Consider the following 21797-nt stretch of genomic DNA (forward strand, 5'->3'; position numbering starts at 1 on the left):
CAGGGTTGGTGAGTGCTTCAAACACACTGCCTAGCAGCATTTGGCCTTCTCTGACCCCTGCTCTCAGGGACCTCTCACCAGTTCTCTCCAGGGGTCAAACCTGACACACCTCTCCACCCTGAGGATGGGGCAGTTTCGGGAGAGGCAGGAAAACCTGCTGAACTGGGTGGCCAAAGGTGGAACCGGTTAGATGGGCAGTCTCATCTCCCCCCAGCAACCTCATCCTGCTCCCGTTTCAAAGAACAAAGGCAGAAACCATTTCATCTTATTTATTTTTGCAGAGCTGGGAACTGAACACCCAGGGCCTTGTGTGTGCTAGGCAAGCACTTTGCTGCTAAGTTTTACCCCCAACCTCATATAACTCCTTTTTCACATGGAGTCCACAGGACCTGTGTAAAGCCCACGAAGGGCTGGGGTAAGATGTTGGGGAGCCCTGAGGCCAGGAAGTGGAAGATGCAGAGGAGCCTCTTCTAACTCTGATTGCTTGTCTACGCTCAGCTGGGGCTGGTTAAGTGAGACAGTGCAATGCTGAGGGAAGAGGAAGGCCGCCATCCTTTTTTTGGGGGGTCTTTTTGAGATATCATCTCACTATGCAGTTCAGGCTGGCCTTAAGCTCACTCTGTAACCCAGGCTGATCTCAAACTCACAGTGATCCTCCTGCCTCAGCCTCCCAAGTTCTGGGATTACAGGTGTGTGCCACCATGCCCAGCTTGAAGGCCTCCATCTTCCACTCCTCTCACCTCCACAGCAGTAAGTACAGACAAAGCATCCCCTCTCCAGTGTTGCGGAATCAAACTAAGGGCCTTGGGCACGGTCAGCACACACATACTCTACCACTGAGTTCTGTCCTCGGCACTCTAAAAGCAGTTCTTTACAGTACAAACTACACAGGGAAGTCCTCCTCCCAGCCCTGGACTGTGCAGAGTTGAAGGGCAGCTACAGAAGATAGGGTTGGTTTCCAACACCACCCCAGCTTCCTTCCCAGAGCCACGGGGTGGCTGCAGGCAGCTTTGAACACAACAAAAGCTCAGCTTTGGGCGGATCCATCTATGTACAGTACTGGCTCAAGGGTTTCTCGCTGCTCCCAGACCCCTGAGCTTTCTCAGGAAAACTGGCCCAAGCTCCCTGAGACTTCTCCAAGAGAGCAAAAGCCTCTCTTCTGAGGCGCAGAAGGCTGGGAAACAGGCAGGAGGAGTGTGGTCCCGAAGTGTCCCCAGTCTTCAACAGCAGGAAGTGTCATGGCTCAGAGGGGCCGGGTTGTGTGATTATAGACCAGCCGTTCTGTGTCTTCGGTAGTGGAGACAGTGGAGCTGGCAGGCGTGGGAGGAGGGTGGTGGCTGTGCCTTTGGAAGTCCTTTCTCTGGTTCTTGAAGAAGCAGTAACCCAGGAGGGCTATCACCACTACAATGCAGGTGACCAGGAGTACAGCAATGGTCACTTCTACTGAGCCTGCCGATAGAAGGGGGCAGAATGAGGCCTCCCATGGGGCTGGGGATTTAGCTCAGCGGCATAAGCACCTGCCTTGTAAGCAGGCAGTCGTGAGTTCGATCCCTGGTACCGATAAAAAGGAAAAAGACAAAAAAAAAAAAAAAAAAAGAATGAGGCCTCCCAAGGCCTGCCTTGTTCTGATCTTCACCCAGCTCGAGAAGGGACCAAGGGAACAGACGCCAGACATGGAAGCACATGGGCAACCAGCTCAGGCCTTCAGCACGCAGGCATGAACTCGGAGGGACAGCTGGGGGGCTCAGACCTGGCTCTAAACTGTTCCAATTTCAAGGGGCTTAGGAGAGGACTGGGCCTCCACAGGCAGACAGCTGGCACGCACTTTACTTCCAGCCCTTGCTATTTCATCATGGCACACTGTCCCTCTGGAGACCTTCAGGGTCCCTCTCCACATGCCTCAGGCAGCCGTGGCCAGTCACGCGGACTGTATCCCCAGGGTGATACCTAGGCATCCACTTCGGCAACAGGAAAAGATCAAGCCTTACCTACGTTGGGAATGGCGTTTTCCCGCCGCAGCCCAAACACATCCTTCTCTGCAAAATGGAAAAAGAGACGGTGGGCTCTAAGGGCTCCGGGGTTCAGCTGCTCCCATGGTCCCAGCCCCTCTGCACCGTCATCTCTCACGACCAGTGCAGGCACTCATGATGGAGGGCACACACACACCCTGGTACCGACTGCGACACAGCAGGCCTTCCCTCCACACACCCTAGCCCGCCACCAGACTCACTGGAGATGCCTCGACAGGATTCCAGACATTGCTGCTCTTCCTCAAAGTTGTTCTTGTTGCCGTAACAACCACCGTAGGTAAAGCGGTCGCAGTGTTCACTAAAGGGGTTGTAGTACCAGCGCGGGATGCTCTCCTGGCAGACCCCTGTATCTGGCAGGTCCACGCAGTGCCCTGGGTAGGGTGAGGCAAAGAGCTAAGTGAGCACCCAGGGCCACCAGGCTCACCTGGCTGCTACCCCTTACCCCTTCAAGGGCTGGGGGGTGCAGAAACACTCCCTACTTCATGCCAGGAAGACAAATCCTGGACACTAACACAGGCACAAAAGGAAACTGCATGGACTCATATATTTATTTCTTCTTCAATTTGTTTTAACTTTTCTCACTGTGTTAATGTCTGTTTTCTATCACTGTTTTAACAAAGAAGATGCGCTGGGGCCAGAGATTTAGCTCAGCAGCATAAGGGTCTGCCTGACAAGTGCTAGGTCATGAGTTTGATTCCTGGTACCAAAAACAAACAAACAAACAAAAACAAAGAAGATCGGCCTCAAGGTCTGAGCCTTGGTGGCTAAAATGTCCAATGACATTGTTTTATTATATTTATTTTTGTCATTAAGTTCAACTTGTGGCAAATCATTGCAGTTTTCCACTTATGGCATTAGTCAGGGGTGCTGGTGCACACCTGAATTCCCAGTACTCTTGAGGCTGAGGCAGGAAGTTGCAAGTTTGAAGCCAGCCTGGGCTACATAGTGGATTCAAGCCAGCCTGGACTATACGGCAAGGCTCTGTCTCAAAACAACCAAGCCAAAATAAACACCCCCTCAAAAAATTTTTTTCATGGCACTGATACGAACTTTCCTTTTTGGTACATTAAGCTAAAAAGTTAAATTACATGTTTTGCAGTGGATGTGGCATCAATTATGAAGATGTCCAGCCAAAACTAGTGATGTTTGAGAAACAGTCACAGAAGGCAGCTAGGGCACCCCTCCCCTGACTCTGTGCCCTCAGCCTGGCAATGTCCTGCAGGCACTGCCAGAAGGAATGAGTGAGGACAGCGGTGCCAGCAGGCATCCCTGGCCGAGGGCACTGGGGGCCCTCACCTTTGTCACTGGGGAAATGGATGTTCTGGAGCTCATCAAAGCCAGTGGTATCTGCAGAGATGAAAGGTCAGGGACAGATGAAAGGGTCAAGGTTAAGTCCAACAAGGGTTTGTCCAGGTTCAGGTGCCAGAACGCCCATCGTGCTGCCCACCCTTTCTCAAACCCCAGGCCTCACACTTTTCACAGCTGGCCTCATCGGAGCCATCAGGGCAGTCTGGGGTGTCATCACACTCCAGGAAGCCATCAATGCAGCAGCCATCGCTGCAACGGAACTGGGTGGGCTGGCAGCTGCCTGAGCACACTGGGAAGGGGGGAATGGCAGGGGGTGAGCTAGGGCTCATCCCGACAGGAAGGCACTGGGTTGGCAGAGGTGGGGTCTTTGTGGCCCTCCCGTAGGACGGGGAAAGGGTGGGGAGGGCAAAGGCAGGTTGGTGGGGAAACATACACAATAGGACTGGACACCTAGTGGGTGAAATAGGGAAAGAGGAAGCCCACCTGCATGATGCCTCTCCATCGAGGGGCCTGGGGAGAAAGAAAGAGAAGTCAGAGCAGGTGCGGCCAGGCTCTGCAGGAAGAGAAGATGGGGTGACTTCTCTCAAGGCCCACCTTGCACATCCCGGCAGGCCAGCATGCACTCCTCCTCCCGGAGGTAGTTATTCTTGTTACCCAAGCAGCCACCGTAAGTGAACCTCTTGCAGATTTGCTCTTTGGGGTCGTAGTACCAGCGGGGGAAGGAGCCCCGGCAGCGGCCCACTTTGCTGGAGGCGAGGCAGTAGTCTGGAGCGGGGAGAGCGGGTGAGGGGTCTGCAGGGGTCAGCAGGGCGGGAGGTTGGGTGCTCCAGGTGCTACCTGCCCTCCCCTCTCACCTTCTGTCTGCTTGGCGGACAACACAGTGATTGTGACGTTTGTGGAGCTTTGTGGCTCGTCTGAGTTGGCAGCTGTCAGCTGGAACAAGTAGGTGCCTTCCTTCAGTCCCCAGAGCTCCAACTGGTCCGGCTCTTTCTTCTGCACACAGGATTGGCTATCAGGCTGGGCACCCTCCATGCCCTGAGGCTGCCCCAGGCCTTCTCAGCCACATACCCACCCACCTTGGGAAGCGCAGGAACTTCTCTGCACCCCACCCATGGTAAGGGAGCTAGCCAGTGTCTCACCTCTATGGTGACGCTGGTGTCACCCTGAAGTAGGTGCCAATCTGTGTTGCCCAAGTCCTTCAGCACCAGGGGCTCCTGGGGTTGTACCTTCAAGTCTATGCCCAACCAGGCCCTGGGGATCTGGGACCCTGGAGGAAGATGGAGGAAAGGTGAGTTCTCACTGAACAGACTAAGTGTCTTCTGGGGGCAGGGGGTGACAGCACAAACCACACCTGGGCCAGCCTGGGGCTCAACCATCACCTGGAGAGCAGGTAGGATCGTCTTACTTGCTATTCAGAGACACTATGCCATTTTTATGTGGCAAAACCCACTTTCTGAAACAAATTACTGAACACCATGTGCTATCTGATTTCCTTTAGGAAGGAAAAGTCTGTGTGTGTACTTGGAGAAGTAAGCTTGTTTTTATTTTCTATAGTAAGCAGGTACTTGTGCTAAATGCTTTGGAAGTTAAAGTAAACTGGCTGGGTATGGTAATGCTTGCCTGTAATTCTAGCATTCAGAGAGGCTGAGGCAGGAGGACTGCCAAATTCAAGCCTAACCTAGGCAAGTTAGTGATGTAGCACAAGCTTGTCTCAAAATACAGAATAAAAAAGTCTGAAGACTGTTGCTCAGTGCAAAGACCCTGGATTTACTAAAGAGAAGAAGGAAAAAAAAAAGTTAAAGTAAACCAGGCATGGTGGCTTATAATGCTTATAATCTCACCTCCTCAGGAGGCTGAGTAGCAGGCTCCAGCAGAAGATCCTAAGTTCAAAGACAACTTAGCAAGACTGTTTCAACACAAAAAGTAAGAAGTGCTGGTGATGTAGTTCTGTGATAGAACAGCCCTGAATTTAATCACCAGTACTGAGAGAAAAAGAAAAGCTAAAGTATTAATTCATTAAAAGGCAAATAAGATGGGCTGGGGATTTAGCTCAGTGGCATAAGCGCCTGCCTGGAAGCTCGAGGTTATGAGTTTGATCCCCAGTACAAAAGAAAAAAAAAAAGCAGATAGGAAATGCGTGATTAAAAGTCACTGCACTCACTCCGCTAGGCTACATCATACAGAAAAGCCCACCTGGAGAGAGACTGTGGCCCTGGGAACTGGGTACCTCTGCCACTTTAGATGGTTACGAGGGGGCTACATCCTCCCTTGACCTGACACCTGTGCCTATGGCTTTCTCAGCTCAGGGTGAGGGGATAGGACAGAATGACAACACAAAGCAGGACTCCCTATCTGTAGCGAGTTGAATGGTGGCCCCCAAAAGTTGTGCCTTGGCAGACCCCTGGAGCCAATTATGTGACCTTATTTGGAAATGGTCTTTACTGAAGTAATTAAGTGAAGGATTCCCAGATGAGGGCAACCTGGGTTAGCTGAGCAGGTCCTAAATACAATGAGAAGTGTCCTTATAAAAACAAAAGGACACGGGGCAAGAAGAGACTGTCAGGTGTCGACAGTCAGAGACCCAGGGATGCAGCCACGAGCCAGGGACACCAGAAGCAGGAAGAGGCAAGAAGGTTTCATTCCTACAGTCCAGGGAGCAGTGCGTCCTTGGTCACACCTTGATTTTACACTCTGGCCTCCAGAACTTCCAGAACCATGAGACAACACATTTCTTTGTTTTAAGCCACTAGGTTTGTAGTAACTTGTTACTGCAGCCCTAGGAAATTAATAGTCCTGGGCAGGGACTACAGGCCAGCGGGCAGAAAAGATCTAACAGCACGAAGCCAGTGTTTACAAGGCAAAGCAGCAGACACAGACACGGAGTGAAGGAAGCAAAGAGGCCACTGCAGGCCAGGGAGGAAAGGGCTTCTGTTTGTTTTGCAGTACTGGGGATTGAACCTGGGGCCTTTGCACTGAGCTACAATCTCCTTTTTATTTGGAGATAAGGTCTTGCTAAGTCATTAAGTTTTCTTTTTCTCTTTTCATTTTCTATTTTTTGTTTTCCGAGGCAGGGTCTTGCTAAGCGGTTCAGGCTGTGCTCACTTTGTAGCCCAGGATGGGTTTGAACTTGCAAAGATCCTCCTGCCTCAGCCTCCCAAGTGCTGGGATTAAGTCACTAAGTTTTCTAAGTTAGGCTTGAACTTTTGCCTCAGCCTGTCAAACTGCTGAGATAATAGGTGTGTACCCACAGACCCTGTTAGGAAGAATTTAATTTTGTTTTTGCTGGGTGGGTAGTGAGAACAGTATGGGGTGTGGCTTATGACAACAGAAAACATGCAAAACCAAAGCAAGCAACTAGGGATTTGTGAGGCTACTTAGATCGACAGTAGGGAGACCAGCCAGGCTGAGACAAATCTTCAAGTACCCTAGATGCCAGGCCAGGGTGTTTGGACAGAGCAGGGGTAACATTCAAATATTAAATAGTGGTACAGAAGGGACAGACACTGGACCAAACTTGGAGGCCTGGCAGCAGCACACAGTGACCTTCAAAACACAGGTCCGTGTCTACAAGGCCTAGGGAGTGGCCCGGGGCTGGAAACTGGGAGCTCCTGCTTGGGCAGCAGCTGTTCACACATCTGTCTGGAAGGGTTTCTGTGCATTTGGGGCCAATTTTCTGTGCAAGGGCATCAGTTCAGGGTAGATGCAATAGGAGGGGTCAGAATCACAGGGCAGGGCTGGGGATACAGCTCAGCAGCACAAGTACCTGTCTGGCAAGCACAAGGTTGAGTTCAATTCCTGGTACCAAAAAAAAAAAAAAAAAAAAAAAAAAGAAAAAGAAAAAGAAAAAGAATCACAGGGCAGCCAGGAAAATGGAAAAGGTGGTAGTGAGAAACACTAGCAGGCCTCTGCCTCTTGCTTCTCATAACAGGCTGTACGCACTGAGGAGGAAGAGTTCTGGCACAGGCGGAAGGGAAACCAGATTAGGGGGAAGGTGTGGGTTCCCTTATAGAGAAGCTGAATCTGAAACAAGGATTCACCAACCAGGCATGGTGGGGCACACCTATAATTCCAGCACTGGGGCAGGTAAGGCAGGAGGATCACTTGCGTCAGAGGCCAGCCTGAACTGCATAGTGAGACCCCATCTCAAAAAACAAAAACAACAGGGCTGGCACAAGGCACTTGGGAGGCTGAGGCAGGAGGATCATTGTGAGTTCAAGACCAGCCTGGGTTACAAAGTGAGCTCAAGGCCAGCCTGAACTGCATAGCAAGACCCTGTCTCACAGACAAAAACAAAACTTAAACAGAAAAAATGATCCCCATCTGTATAGGGTTGGGGACTCATATGACCTATGGGCTGAATCTGTTGTTTATTTTATATTATTTTTATTTTTTCAGTACTGGGGGTTAAATTTAAAAACCTTGTACTTGTCAGGCTGCTGAGCTATACATCTGCTGTTTTTAAATGTGTTTCTTTCTTTTTTTTTTTGGTGGTACCGGGGATCAAACTCACAACCTTGCGCTTGCCAGGCAGGTGCTTGTGCCGCTGAGCTAAATCCCCGGCCCTTGCTGTTTTTAAATGGATGAAGCAATAATCTTTGTATCTATCTATATATCTATGTGGCTGTGATGTAACTCAGTGTTAGAAAATCTGCCTAGCATGTGCAAAGCCCTGGGCTCAATCCCAGGGCCACCAAAAAAAAAAAAAAAGAAAAAGACAGCTGCAAGCCAGAATACAGCCTGGCCCCTGTCTACACTGCTGCTGCTGCTTTCACATTACCGTAGCAGAGCAATCATGACAGAGACCTACATCACATAAACCCTAAACTATTTACTAACTAGACATGCATGAAAGTTTGCTAACTCATGGTCCCCATCACCAGCTTGCATAGCCACTCACCATACCTACATCCTTATCCTGGCTTCTGATGAGAAAATTGACACCTGACAGGTTAAACAATTTGTCCAGGGTCACGGCTTTCTTTCTTTCTTTTTTTTTGGTACCAGGGATTGAGCTCACACTGTGCGCTTGCAAGGTAGGCACTTACACTGCTGAGCTAAATCCCCAGCCCCATGGCTGACTTTCTAAACAGTGCATCTGGGATTTGAACCCAGGTCTTTCTGACTCCATTGCCTGTACTTGGTCCAAAACATTATGCTAAGAGGAATCGTATCACATACAGGTACAAATTCCCTATGATGATTGTGATCATTACATATATCTAAATTGTACCAATAAATTTAATTTTTAAAAAACACAAAAAAGCTGCAGGTCACCACCTGCTCAGAGGTGTGGTTTTGCTTGCTTTTTAAAAAAAGCTTATGTAATATGTGTACAGAATATAAAATCTGAACAGGTAGTGATAATTAGGTCACCCTTTCTTCTTTTCTTTTCTCTCTCTTTTTTTTTGAGATAGTCTCCCTATGTAGTCCTCCCCAACCTTGAACTCACTATGTAGCCCAGGCTGGCCTCGAACTGTTTCTTACCACAAAAGCACCCACTATTACCACTTTGTGTCTATGTATATATGTGAATGTCAAGACAGTATTTGAGCCAGGCATGGTGGTGCATGCCTGTAATCCCAGCACTCTGAGAGGGTGAGGCTGGAAGATCACAGCGTGGGCAATTTTAGAAGACTTTGTGTCTCAAAATAAAAAATAAAAAGGGCTGGGATGTAGCTCAACAATAGAGTGCTCTTGGGCTCACTGCCCAGTACCACACACACACACACACACACAGACACACACACACACACACAAATAGTATCTGAATTCATAGCTTTCCTTCCAAAAATCAGGGCACCTTAGTTTTTGGCATTAAAACAGCATAACAGTGCTCACTAGGTGATGTGCTGACACATACAAGATGTGTTCCAAGTCTTCATTATTAGAATAAATGAGTTGTACACATGTTCGAGCTAAGTCTGGAGATGAATTCATACAAGTGGAACAGTGTCCAGGGTGACATTTTTTTTTTTTTTTTTTTTTTTTTGGGTACTGGGGATTGAACTCACAACTTCATGCTTGCCAGGCAGTGCTTATGCCACTGAGCTAAAGCCCCAGCCCCAGGGTCACATTCTTACAGATGTCACCAGAATGCTCTTTGCAGAGGCTCTGCAGAGTTTAAATGGAAGGGTATGTCTGAAGCACAGAAAAAAAGGCTGGTAGGAGGCTGAGTCATAGAAAAAGGCAGAGAAAGTAGAGCCAGTGAGGGACTCAAGAAGGTGGTCACAGAGATAAGACCAGGACAGATGGTGACACTGTCTGACACTGGTAGGTCCAGAAGGGAAAAGTTTGTCAGGAAAATGTGTTAAATGGCCAGGGCACCTACAAAACACAAAATGAAAACTGGTTGCCTGGGACTTAGGGAAAAGAAGGCAAGGAGAGGAAGAGGAATGGAAAGTGGCCCTCTAGCAGCAACCCCAGCCCAGGTTGGCCCACAATCAGAATTCCCCATGAGACAAGCTGAGAAGGCAGAGGCTGGGAGAGATGTTCCTCCTGCCTTATGTGGTGCAGAAAACCAGCTTCTGAAGAGGGGAAAGCAGATAGCAGCACCCCATCCCTCCCACCCCCACTAGGCCCCCAGGTAAAAGGGCAGGCAAGTGACACTACTGACCTGGGGCTGAATCAGGACTGCCCCTCCCCCTCACCTCTGTCCTCCTCAAGCCTCAGGCCCCAGGACCAGGGGCCAGTATGCCCTGCCCTGCCACTCCCAAAAAAAGAGCAAAGGGCTAGAATGGCAATAAAACTGGCCCTTCCTCAGCTGCCAGGCCTCAGGACATCTCCAGGGAAACACACTCATCACCCTACGCCACTGCAAAGAGGGGGAGGGGAGAGAAGAGACCAACAACTTGGCCTCTGGCTCCAGGCATCTTGCCAAGTGCGGCCCATCCACAGGCAGAGAAGCAATGAAATGAAGCAATGCATGCTGGGGAGGGTTTCTCAGTGTTTCTTCCAACACAAGAATCAAAGGCTTCGAAGCCCTGACCATGCTTTACCTTATCTACCTCAACCCCAGCTTCCATCTTACCAGCTGATACTGGAGTTCCTGACACGCTCACAACTGCCTCCAGTCCCAAAGCCCTGGGTCCCAAGGCCCTGGAGCACTCCAGGGGGCTCATAGTCTAAGCTCTACCTAGCACTTCAATCTCCAGGAAATCCCCAAGCCACCTATCCTGTGCTAAAATTCAGTCCTGGTAGTTTCCACATGAAGAAGGTGGCCCCTATCCAGCTTGGCTCCCAGACAGACTCTCGGGCTGAGTATTTAGTTCAGCGGCATAAGCACCTGCCTTGCAAGTACAAGATTGTGAGTTCAATCCCCGGTACCACAAAAAAAATTTTTAAAAATTCAGACTCTGGCCTTGCAGAAGGACTCCCATGGGGCCTGTCAGAGCAGGAAGGGCACTACCCATAGTAGTCATGGTCACTTCACATCATTACCACCTACTTATCTGCTGCTTCCTCGTGGAACAGGCTCCAGCCCAGGCCTAGTGGGGCTCAATGACCCAGCTGAGAGCTCAGATGGTATACCCCTTCCTAGAATACCCCACTTTCCTCTTGTCAGAGACCCAGGAGAACTACTAAAGGGCTAGGGAGCAGAGAGGATCCTTAGCTAGAGAGACATTCTGTCCCAGGGGAAAGTCTCAAGAGGCAAGTTCCCTTCTCCACTTTCCAAACTAGATCACTTCAGAATCAGCCCCAGCCAGTCTGGTCCCTTGGACTCCCTAGTCGTAGTTTGAGGTATGTGCTGGTCGTGGACTAGGTGTCTCCCAGTAATGTGATTTCCTGTGAAAGACAGCACATGACTTTTTTTTTATTGGTACCAGGGATTGAACTCACGACCACACACTTGCAAGGAAGGCGCTTATGCCGCTGAGCTAAATCCCCAGCCCCGAGCACATGACTTTTGTACACCCCCATGACTCCTAGGCTTACCATTTAGGAGATAATGCTATCCTTGGGGAATTATTTAAGTGACAGGTCTGTTTCCTAACTTAGAACACAGATGACCACCATCAGCACCTAGAGACTGTTGGCCTGGCAGAATGTGTGGTACAGCCATCAGTAAACTACATATGGCTACCTGAGGTTATTGGCTGTCACCTGCTTCAGTCCTGGAGCCTCACTTGGCCTGAAAAGCAGTAGAGAAAATGCAGGGAAAAGCTGAGCAGTCCTATCCCAGCTGCCTGCTCAGTGCTAGGAGGAAAGGGTAGGGGTCCTGGCCCCCACTTTCCCTTAGACCTGAAAGTAAGTAAGAGAACAGATCCCTCGGTTACAAGATCCTAAGTAGGGAGAGTCCTATCTGGCTCACATGCATGTGCACACACACCTGGCTGGACAGGTGACATCCCTCCCCTACTAGGGATACATACCAACAGGCTGACTCATAGAGCAAGCCTCTTAGCCCCCCCCCCCAGCCTCTAGGCTATTATACCCACAATGCCCCCACCCATCCTGGGTCAACCCCAACTGGACTTGTTCTTCAATCGCTGCCATCTGACTGTTTCCCCTCACCACCGCCCAAAACACACCAATCTGTTCCCAGGGGAGAGGAATTAAGCAGTCCTCTGTCTAGCCAGTGGGAGTGACAACAACCAGGTTCACTTCCCAAAGCCTCCAAAGTGCGTGGTTGGTGTCTTTTTGGTCTCCAGGCTGCAAGACAGCTCTGTGTCTGACTCAGCCCATAAGGGCCAGAAGTTGGAAATCTGGGGAGATACTTCCCCTTTCCCATACATGCAGCCCAGAGCCGGGCCTCCTGATGAGCACCAGCCACCTCAAGGCCTCTGAATGTCCTGAATCCGCAGCATAAGTCTCTCAGATATGCCCCTCCTTCATTACATCCCCTTTTTTTGTTTAGTGTTTATACTGCCTACTTCTAAGGAGGAGTCAGGATGGAAGTGGACTTCCGTGTGTGTGTGTGTGTGTGTGTGTGTGTGTGTGTGTGTGTGTGTGAGATCGTGCGCGCCTGCGCGGCACTAAGTACTGAATCCACCGCCTTCACACCAAGTTACATCCCCAAACCTTTTTTATTTTGAGACAGAGTCTCTGGCTAAATCACTGGTTGTCCAGTCTCAGCTCGAAGTTTCAATCCTCCTGCCTTGGCTCCTAGAAGCTCCTCACTCTTCTCTGACGCTCGACTTTCTCAAAGACCTCATTACCAGCCCCCTTTGTGAGCCTCTCCAGCTCCATCCCACCTCCATACCTCCAAAGCCCTGGTTCCGCAGCTGGCTGTAGGAGTTGTAAAGCTCCCGCGTGAGGTAGTTGATGAAGCCGTCCCTGCGCACGAACTTGCACACAAAGTTTTGCTCGTACAGGCAGTTCATGAGGAAGCAGGCGGAGATGGCGTCCTCCCCGCCGTCGGGCTGCAGCTCCACCAGCGCCAGGTTGCAGCCCTGGGTGGCACAGCAGGCGCGCACGCAGTCCCAGCCCCGCCGCGCCGCGGGGGACCCCAGGAAGGTGGCCCCATTGCTGACCGAGGCCTCGGTGTCCAACACGAAGGCGGGGACCCCGCTGGTGAAGCGGGCCAGGCAGGAGGCTCCCGTGGGCAGCTCAGCAGGCGCGGGCGGCAACCCGGCCTTGGCGTCCCGGACACCGAGGGCGCAAAGGAGCCACACGGCGGCGGCGGCGGCGCGGGCCATCCTCCTCCCGGACGCCGTCGTCCTTCTCCCCAGGGGAGTCACTCTCACAGTGCAGGCCTCTGGGTTCCGAGGGTGCCTGTGACCTGGGGGTGGGAGCAGGAGAAGACGCCGGATCAGCCCGGGAGCAAAGCGCGTCGCCGGGGAGGCGGAGACCCGGCCCCTGCGCGCTCTAGAGCCCCGACGGACGAGCTAGTGGGGCGCCAGAGCCCACGTACCCGGACACGCGCAGGGGCGCAGAGGGCAAAGCCAAACATGCTGGGAGCGCGGCGCCTCCGCCTCTTCGCCGGCCCGGTTACCTGCGCAGGTGAGCGGGAGGGGCCGGGCCGCCGGAGGATCCGGCCCCGCTTCCTGCGCGGCTCAGCCCGCGGCTTCCGCCCAGGTGCCGGTGCCCCGAGATCTGCTACTTCTCTCGCTGTTGCTGGTGAAACTGAGTCAGAGCGACGGGGCGGGGCGAGCGTTAAACCCCTGCGCCGTCGGCCCCGCCCAGCCCCGCTTCCGCCCAGGCCGCTGCCCAGCGCAGCCCTGCGACCCCGGGCCCGCCGCGACACCTGCCCGGGAGGCCTGGGGCGTCCTGTCCTCCCCACGCCAGGGCCCCTGCGCCCCAGAAGGGCATCCTGAACCCCGAAGGCGGGGACGGGGCGGGGCCCCAGCGAAGTTGCGCAGGTAGGGCGTTCTAGGGCTGCAGCCTCCAGCTTCCCTTTCCGGTCGGGGCCGGGATTCCCAGCCCCAGGCCTTGGGCGCTTGGGAAGGGGCTGGAGGGCATGCAAGCGACCTTGCCATCTTTAACCATCCCTGGAGACATCCTTCCCATTTCTTGGGGTCAACACTGCCCAGAAACTGAGGGGTTATCCCTGTGATGGATGTCGCCTCAGTGTCACTGTACATGCACCCTGCTGAACTGCTTCTGTCCTTGGAGCCCAGGCTCCTGTCTCACCAAAGTGGGTGCTCCTGCTCTGAAACGGACTGCCCTCTGCCACTCCAGAGGTGTGGGGGTTCTGGCTCACCGTAGTAACTGAGTCAGTGCCCTTCACAAAACCGTGGACTCCTTGACACCAAGTTCACAGCCCTTCCTAAGTGAAAAGCTGCTCACTACCTGACAGGATTAGTCCTCTTAATGGTGTCTGCCAGCAAAAAGCAATTCCACATGTTCTCCTGGTCGCACCCTTGATCCAGTGGGAACATCCTCCCCATTTCCCACCCAGAGCAGCTGTACCTAGTAGGCCTCGCACGTGAGGGACATCTTCCTTCGTGAACTGGAACAACCTTCAGCTGCTCTCATTATGAGTGTTGGGGGAAGTGGGGTACGCGTCCCCTTCATTAGTTTTATGGGGCGTTTCATAACCCCTGGCATCGTGGGTGCTGTGATCATATGCTAGAAAAGAAGCAAATGATTGTGCAGTTGCTGGGAAGTAAAGGCTTTGTAGTGATTTGATTCCTGCCTTCCCCCATAGTTTACAATAGAATCCCAAGATTCAAGATTATGCAAGAATACACATATAGAAGAATATTGCCTGATGATTGTATTATCAGAGTGTTATCATTGTTTCAATTATGTGCACCATTACAGAAACCTACATTTGCTGGATATGGTGGCACACACGTATAATTCCAGCACTGGGGAGGCTGATGCAGGATGTATCACAAGTTCGACCCTAACCTGGGCTACAGAAAATGAAAAAATAAAGATCTGGGGGATGCAGCTTGATACTGGTTCAATCCTGAGTACTGGAAAATCAAAACCAAAATCTTCTGGGTATGGTGGTACATGCTTGCAATCCCAGCACTAGGGAGCACTAGGGAGGCTGGGGCAGGAGGATTGATTGCAAGTTTGAGGCCTACTTGAACTACATCATGAGTTCAAGGCTAGCCTGAACTAGATAGCAAGACCCCAAGTCTCAAAAGACAAACAAAAATGTACTGAGAATGCCCAAACCCTGTTCATAAGCACGTCCCATATATCACCCAAAATAATCTACTGAACAAAGAAATAGGGACTAGTGTTTATTCCAGCCCTACAGATGAGCCCTGCCAAGCCATACAGCAGGTGGGGATTGCAGCCCAGGTATACCAACTTCTTTGCCTCAGGACCTGGACACTGGGCCTCATGGTTCTTGGAATTCTGATTTTAGCTACAAGTTCTACATTCTCCTCAAGTTCAGTTTGCTTGAAACAAACACTTATTTTCCAGTAATAAGCAGCCTCTGCTTGTGATGCCTTCTGTTATGGTTTGAAGATAGTTTAGCTTTTGTTGAATTTTTTTCCCTTTGGTTCTTGGGATTGAACCCATAGCTCTTGCACTGAGCTGTATCCCCAGCCCCTCTTTATTTCTTATTTTGAGACAAGGTCCTGCTAAGTCACCATGCTGCCCAGCCTGGGCTAGAACTTGCAGTCGTTCTGCCTCAGCCTCCCAGAGTACTGGGAATAAGCACAGCACCAAGCCAAGCTGATGTTGAAATGTGATTGCCGCTGTGGCTGAGTTGGGAGGTGGGGCGCTAGAGAGGTGATTAGGTCATTAAGAGGGATTAATGCCTTTCTTCTAGTCCATATTAATTCTAGAAAGACTGGATTGGTCACCAGGAGAGCAGGTGTTATCAGATGTGGTGCCACCACTCCTCCTGCATTGTCTGTTCTGCTCAAGCCTACTTGCCCTTCCACTTTTTGGCCATTGTTGTGATGCTACCTGAGATCCCTCTCCAGTGACGGTGTCAAATCTTGGACTTCTCAGTTTTGTTTTGTAGAAGGTCTTGCTATGTGGTCTAGGCTGGCCTTGAATTCACTGTGCAGCCCAGTCAGAGTCGAACTTGCAATCTTCCTGCCTCAGCCTCCTTCTGCCTGCATGCCTGTGATCCCAGAATATAGGAGCAGGAGGACTGCTGCAAGTTCCAGGAGAGCCTAAGAGACACATCGAGACCCTGTCTGAAAACAAAAACAAAATCATTTCAATGGGCACCAGCACTCACCAAAGCAGAGCTGAGTTGGTGGTCTCCAAAGTGAAGAGTGTGAGAGACAGAACATTCAGAAGATGCAGGGCCTCAGGTTTTGGTGCAGTGCCAACTGCTGTGAGGACAGCCAGGCATCCGTGCAGGAGGTCACCCATGTATCAGCATGGCCATATACCTCTCTAGCTCAAGGGCAAGTATTGGTGACCAGTGAGTTGGAAAAGTTTCTGGGACCCTCCAGTCCTGTGTACTATGCATTGCAACCACAAAGTCAAAGATTCAATGGATGCAGGGAAAAGAGCTTCGGCTGAAACAACAGCTGGGCAGTTGTGTGGCCAGGTATGTGGACGACCCCATGAACCTTATTCCAACTATGGCCAAGAAGATGAAGGGCCCTTCTCATCCACTAGGAAGAAAAATCATTGCCAGTGACCATCAGGGCTAAATGCAGGAATCTATTTAAAATGAAGAATGGGAATTTTAGTCTTTTAAGTAAAACTTATGAATAAAGTAAGTAAGAATTGCAGCAAGTTTAAGACATGTCACTTGCCTCTGAACCCTGGTTCCTCTATGTTTGGACCCTAGAAAGTGAAATGGAAAAACACTGGTGCCAAAGTTTGCAGGGCCGCAGATACAGATCAGTGACACAGCGTCTGCCAGGCAAGCGCAAGGTCATGAATTTGATTCCTGGCACCAAAAACAAAAAAAAAAAAGTAAAGTTTGGGTGAACGATAACATAAAAGAGCATTTTAGAGCCTCAGTTTCCCATGAGAGGACCTTGTCCTGGCCGTGAGATCTCCCTTGTGGAAACCAGGGCCCTCCAAGCACAGATACCAAGAGGCTGGCAGGTTCTTCCAACCACTTATGACCTGGCAGAGTCAAAGCCAGGTGTCTCTTTACCAGAAGTATTGCAGCACAGCTTTCTGCATGCTATAGCATCCAAACTACTAATGTAGAAGGGGGAGGGGTTTCTAGATGTTCTTCTTCTTCTGCTTCTTCTTCTTCTTCTTCTTTTTTGTTTTTTTTCTTTTTGAGACAGGGTCTCACTGTGCAGTTCAGGCTAGCCTTGAGCTCACTTTGTAGACCAGGCTGGTCTCAAACTCGCAAGAATCCTCCTCCCTCAGCCTCCCAAGGGCTGGGATTACAGGCGTGAGCCACCACTCCTGGCTGGTTTCTAGATTTTCATTTTGCTTTTTATTTTTTTATTTTTATTATTATTATTTTTGTTTTTGCTTTTTATTTTAACAGAAGGCATAAAGTGAGATTTAACTTGCAGAGTTCAGAGGGAGAGCAGGTTAGATAAGAACTCTGGAAGATACCATGTGTATATCTGTTTCTAGCCATCAAGATATAGATGTGCACTTCTTGAAATTCTTGCACTGCATCTTCCTGCCTGGAGACCACTGGAAAACGTGAGAGTCAGTGTCACACACTGTCAGGTGTGGCTTCCCTCTTCCTTCTTCCCTCGATGGATGATGGCCCGCAGGCTTTTGCAATGGTGACAGGACATCCTGGCAGTGACACTTTCCCCTGCAGAGTAAAGGGTTTTGATATTACATAGATGCTGGTATCTGGGAGTGAACAGTGAAACAGGAACTGTTGGTGAGTTAAGAGAGCCATGAAGACTTTGAATGTGAAGAAATCTGGTTTTTACAGAATAGAGTGGAATGAAAGCCTGTACCTAGCATTGCTTCCTTAGCTCCATGAGTTTTTTTTTTCCACAAAGAGAAAAGCTTTATTTTGGCTCAGAGTTTTGGAGGTTTAGTCCACAGTGGTTGGGTCCATTGCTTTTAGACCCATGGTGCCTGAGGAAGCTGTTCACCTTCTGGCAGCCAGGCAGTGTGGACAGAGAGGAAGAGGCAGTATCCACATTTCCACCAGAAGCTCCCTGAGTGAACAGCATTTTACTGAGATAATCCCCTGGCAAGAGGAAAGTCAGAAAGTAAGCAATTTATGACTCCTTTAGAGCAAGGGGGTGTACACTCCTCACTATTACCAAACCGATTTTGCCTGGGGCCTTTTTTTTTTTTTTTTTTTTTTGAGACAAAGTCTTGCTATATAGTTCAGGTTGGTTTTGAACTCACAGTGTAGCCCAGGCTGGCCTCAACTCATAGTGATCCTCCTGCCTCAGCCTTCTGAGTGGTGAAATTACAGGCATGTATCACCATGCCTGGGGCTAGTGATTTGGTTTTAAAATAGTCCCATTTCCCCACCATCAAACCCCAGCATTGTCTACACTGTTTTCTGCTGCTGCTTACGTACTGAAAAGAAAAACAACATAGCAAGAAAGAAGAGACTGGGCTGGGGATTTAGCTCAGCAGCATAAGCGCCTGCCTCGCAAGCAGGCAGTCGTGAGTTCAATCCCTGGTACCGATAAAAAGGAAAAAGACAAAAAAAAAAAAAAAAAAAAGAAGAGACTGTAAAGTTGCCTATCCAAATGGTGAGTGGTGAGAATATGAAATTCTTTTTTTCTTTTAGTATTTTTTTTTAATTTTTGCAGTGTGGGGGATTAAACCCTAGACCTTTTACTAAGCTACATCTTCAGCCCATTTTTTACTTTTCATTTTGAGATAGCATCTTGCTGAGTCTATGAGTTGCCCAGGCTGGGTTTGAATTTGTGATCCTCTTATCTCAGCCTCCTAGAGTACTGGGATTACAGAACATGCTATCAAGCCCAGCTATCTATGATAATGCAGAAACAAGGATTTTTTTTACAAGGAATTGTGGGAAAGAGGTGGAATATTATTCATGACTAGGCCACTATTATTAGTTTAACATTTATTTATTTATTTACTTGTGATAATATTGGGGATTGAATTGGAACCTTTACAGTGAGCTATTTGTGAAAGACCTGTACTTTGAAAACTATAGTACTCTGAAAAAAGAGATTGAAGAGAATATTAGAAAACAGATATCCCGAGTTCTTGGATAGGAAGAACCAATATAGTGAAAATGGCTATACTTCCAAACTGTAATATAGACTCAATGCAATCCCAATCAAAATTCCAATAGCATATCTCACAGAATTAGAGAAAACAATCCTAAAATTTGTCTGGAACCAGAAGTCACCTAGAATAGCAAAAGTAATCCTGGGCAACAAAGACAAAACATCACAACCCCCCACTTGAAATTATACTATAAAGCAACTGTAATAAAAACAGTATGGTACTGACCAAAAAAAAAAAAAAAAAAAAAAAAAAAAAAAAAAAAAAAACAGACCTGAAGATCAGAACAGAATAGAAGATGCAGAAACAACTCCAGACTCACTAAGCCACTTTATCTTTAACAAAGGTGCCAAACACATTCACTGGAAAAAATGTAGCCTCTTTGACAAATAGTGCTGGAAGAACTGGCTCTACACATGCCAAAGATTAAAACTGAACCCATCTTTCATCATGTACCAAACTAAAATCAGAATGGATCAAAGATCACAATTTTAAAACAGAAACATTAAATCTGCTGGAAGATAGAGTAGGTAAAACTCCTGAAGACATTAGTGTAGGTAAAGACTTCCTGAACAAAACCCCAGTTGCACAGGAACTATCACAAAGGATCAACAACAGGAATCTCACCCTACTGAAAAGCTTTTGCACAGCAAGAGAAATCACCAATAGAGTGAAGAGATAACTCAGAACGTGGGAGAAAATGTTTGCCAGCTATTCCTCAGACAAAGGATTACTATCTCAAACACACAACAAGCACAACAAAATCAGTCCTCCCAGATTTAAAGATCCAATCCAAAAAAGAGCACATGAGATGAATATACACTTCTCAGATGAAGAAATACAAACAGAAAATAAATATGTAGGACCTGGAAATTTAGCTCAGTGGCATAAGCGCCTGCCTGGCAAGCACAAGGTTGTGAGTTCAATCCCCAGTACCAAAAAAAAAAAAGAAAAGAAATATGAGAATAACATTCAAAATCACTGGTAATTTGAGAGGTGCAAATTAAAACAACACTGAGATTCCACCTCACCCCAGAAAGGATGGCTATTATCAAGAAATCAATCAATAGGCGCCCAGGAGAACATGGCAGACAGATAGCAGCAGCTACGGAGGCTCTCTGAAAGACCCAGCTTAGAATCCAGGAATGGTGTGGAGTGAGGAATCTAAGCAAGAGAGGAGATATGCCCTGCTGACCCAAGAACGAACTGGGCTGAGAGATACCAACTGGGAATGCAATCCTGGTGCTATAATAGGAACAGAAAAGCCTCAGTGTGGAAGCTGGAGCCCGCACCATTGGAAACCACGATTTGGGTTTCCTGCCACTGCAGCTGCGTCTGAATTGGCTCAGCAGGGAGAGAGACTTGTGTGAAAGCTCTGAGAACGGGAATCGGTGAGCGGAGTTGAGAGCTGCACGGGCGGGGAGCCGTGCATCGACCTGCAGTGAGTGAGAGAAACTGGGACTCTTCCACAATCTAGGAGGCTCCAACAGAGGACATTCTGGGACCGGGCAGACTTGCTGGAACAGGGTGCTGTAGTGACTTCAGTCACATATCCCCCTCTCAAACAGGATTGGTGAGCAGTGCCTAGCTTATGTGACACTGCTGGCTGAGACCCAGTAGGCTAGCACAGCCCAGATCCCAGCACCTGAAGGTGACCTGGAGGGGCGGGCCCAGCATAGGCTGCCCAGTTGGTAACTCCCTGGTGCACTGCAGTGGGCGGGAACACCTAGCTGGCGCAATTCAGTCAGACTGTGGCCAACAGGGAAGGAAGCTGGACCTCCTATATACGCTTGCATATATAAGGAACAAAGAATATGGGAAGAGGGAGCAACAAGAAAGGCCCCTCAGCCCCCAATCCTGAGAAACAGGCAATAGCAGACACAGCACCAATGGACATAAAGCGCTATCTCCAGAGCCTCATAGATGAGTTCAGGAATGAAGTTATTAATGACCTGAAGCTAGACATAAGCAGAATAGTTAGAGAAATGCTAAGCACCACCCAAGAAAAAACAGATGGTGGAATGGAAGAACAGAAAAAGAGGGGAGAATTGTTTGATGGAGAAAATAGAGAAAGCATAGAATACGTGAAGCAGGTTCAAAGAGATTATCAGGAAACTAAAAACTATCGAAAACTGGCATAACAGCTTGAAAGAAACTAAGGATAGATTATCTGAACTGGAGGCCAGATTTGTAATATGGGAGCATGAAATGAAAAACTTCTTAAAAATAACAAAGAAACAAACAGCAATAATACAAAGACTAGAAGATGATAAGAGGATCTATAACTTAAGAATTAAGAACATAAGAGAAGAGGTAGGGACACAAACAAATGAACTACAAAAGCTACTCACAGAACTAATCCAGCAGAATTTTCCTAATTTAGCAAAAGGTAAAGATACTCAGATGTATGAAGCATTCAGGACCCCAGCCACCTACAACCCAAACAGAGCTATACCCAGGCATATAATAATCAAAATACCAGAAATCCAATATAAGAACAGAATATTAAAAGCTGTCAGAGACAAGAAACAGATCACTTACAAGGGAACACCCATCAGAATTACAGCAGACTTCTCGGCACAAACCATCAAATCACAAAGAGTGTGGGGGGAAATAATTCAAGCTTTGAAAGATAATAACCTCCATCCAAGATGGATATATCCTGCACAACTATCCCTGGAAATTGATGGAAAAACAAGGTGCTTTCAGGATAAAGAGGAACTAGGGGAATATGCAACCACCAGTTCAACTCTATAGAGAATACTGCAGGATATTCTAAAAAAGAAAAATACAAAGAATCCAGAAATAGTGGCAGAGAGGCCACAATGAATGGAGCAGAAAACAAAATGAAGAAGACAAACTGACAACTAATGACAGAAAAAGAGCTCAACAGAAATGAGGCAGAGAAGATTGGATGATAGGAACAGCTATTTTGGAGAA

General features: G+C 48.8%; 1 protein-coding gene across 2 annotated transcripts; it reads right to left on the reverse strand.

The window, feature by feature from the left end:
- Positions 1-254: 254 nt before the first annotated feature.
- On the reverse strand, positions 255-13576 carry Spint1 (serine peptidase inhibitor, Kunitz type 1). Of its 2 annotated transcripts, none has more exons than XM_063250272.1 (11): positions 13189-13565; positions 12538-13056; positions 4478-4605; positions 4193-4331; positions 3933-4103; positions 3822-3848; positions 3502-3627; positions 3327-3377; positions 2231-2401; positions 1989-2036; positions 255-1449 (listed from the first exon to the last, which is right to left on the reverse strand). In XM_063250272.1, the coding sequence occupies exons 2-11, from the start codon at positions 12971-12973 to the stop codon at positions 1244-1246; spliced, it is 1503 nt and encodes a 500-aa protein (XP_063106342.1). In that variant the 5' UTR covers positions 12974-13056; positions 13189-13565; the 3' UTR covers positions 255-1243. The 2 variants fall into 2 exon arrangements, with proteins under 2 accessions (XP_063106342.1, XP_063106343.1); XM_063250273.1 differs by having other exon boundaries at positions 1362-1551; positions 13189-13576.
- Between the last annotated feature and the right edge of the window lie 8221 nt (positions 13577-21797).

Source organism: Cavia porcellus, unplaced genomic scaffold (genome assembly GCF_034190915.1).
Source record: "Cavia porcellus strain 051 isolate PalLab524CR breed Dunkin Hartley unplaced genomic scaffold, mCavPor4.1 scaffold_6, whole genome shotgun sequence".
NCBI classification, from domain to species: Eukaryota; Metazoa; Chordata; class Mammalia; order Rodentia; family Caviidae; genus Cavia; species Cavia porcellus.

Excerpts from the sequence above, each read along its gene's own strand:
- Spint1 (XM_063250272.1), bottom strand. The coding sequence starts at position 12,973 with ATGGCCCGCGCCGCCGCCGCCGCCGTGTGGCTCCTTTGCGCCCTCGGT. Across the intron at positions 4,332-4,477 it reads ACACCAGCGTCACCATAGAG|AAGAAAGAGCCGGACCAGTT; the intron begins GTGAGACACTGG and ends TCCTGTGTGCAG. Across the intron at positions 3,849-3,932 it reads GGCCTGCCGGGATGTGCAAG|GCCCCTCGATGGAGAGGCAT; the intron begins GTGGGCCTTGAG and ends CTTTCTCCCCAG.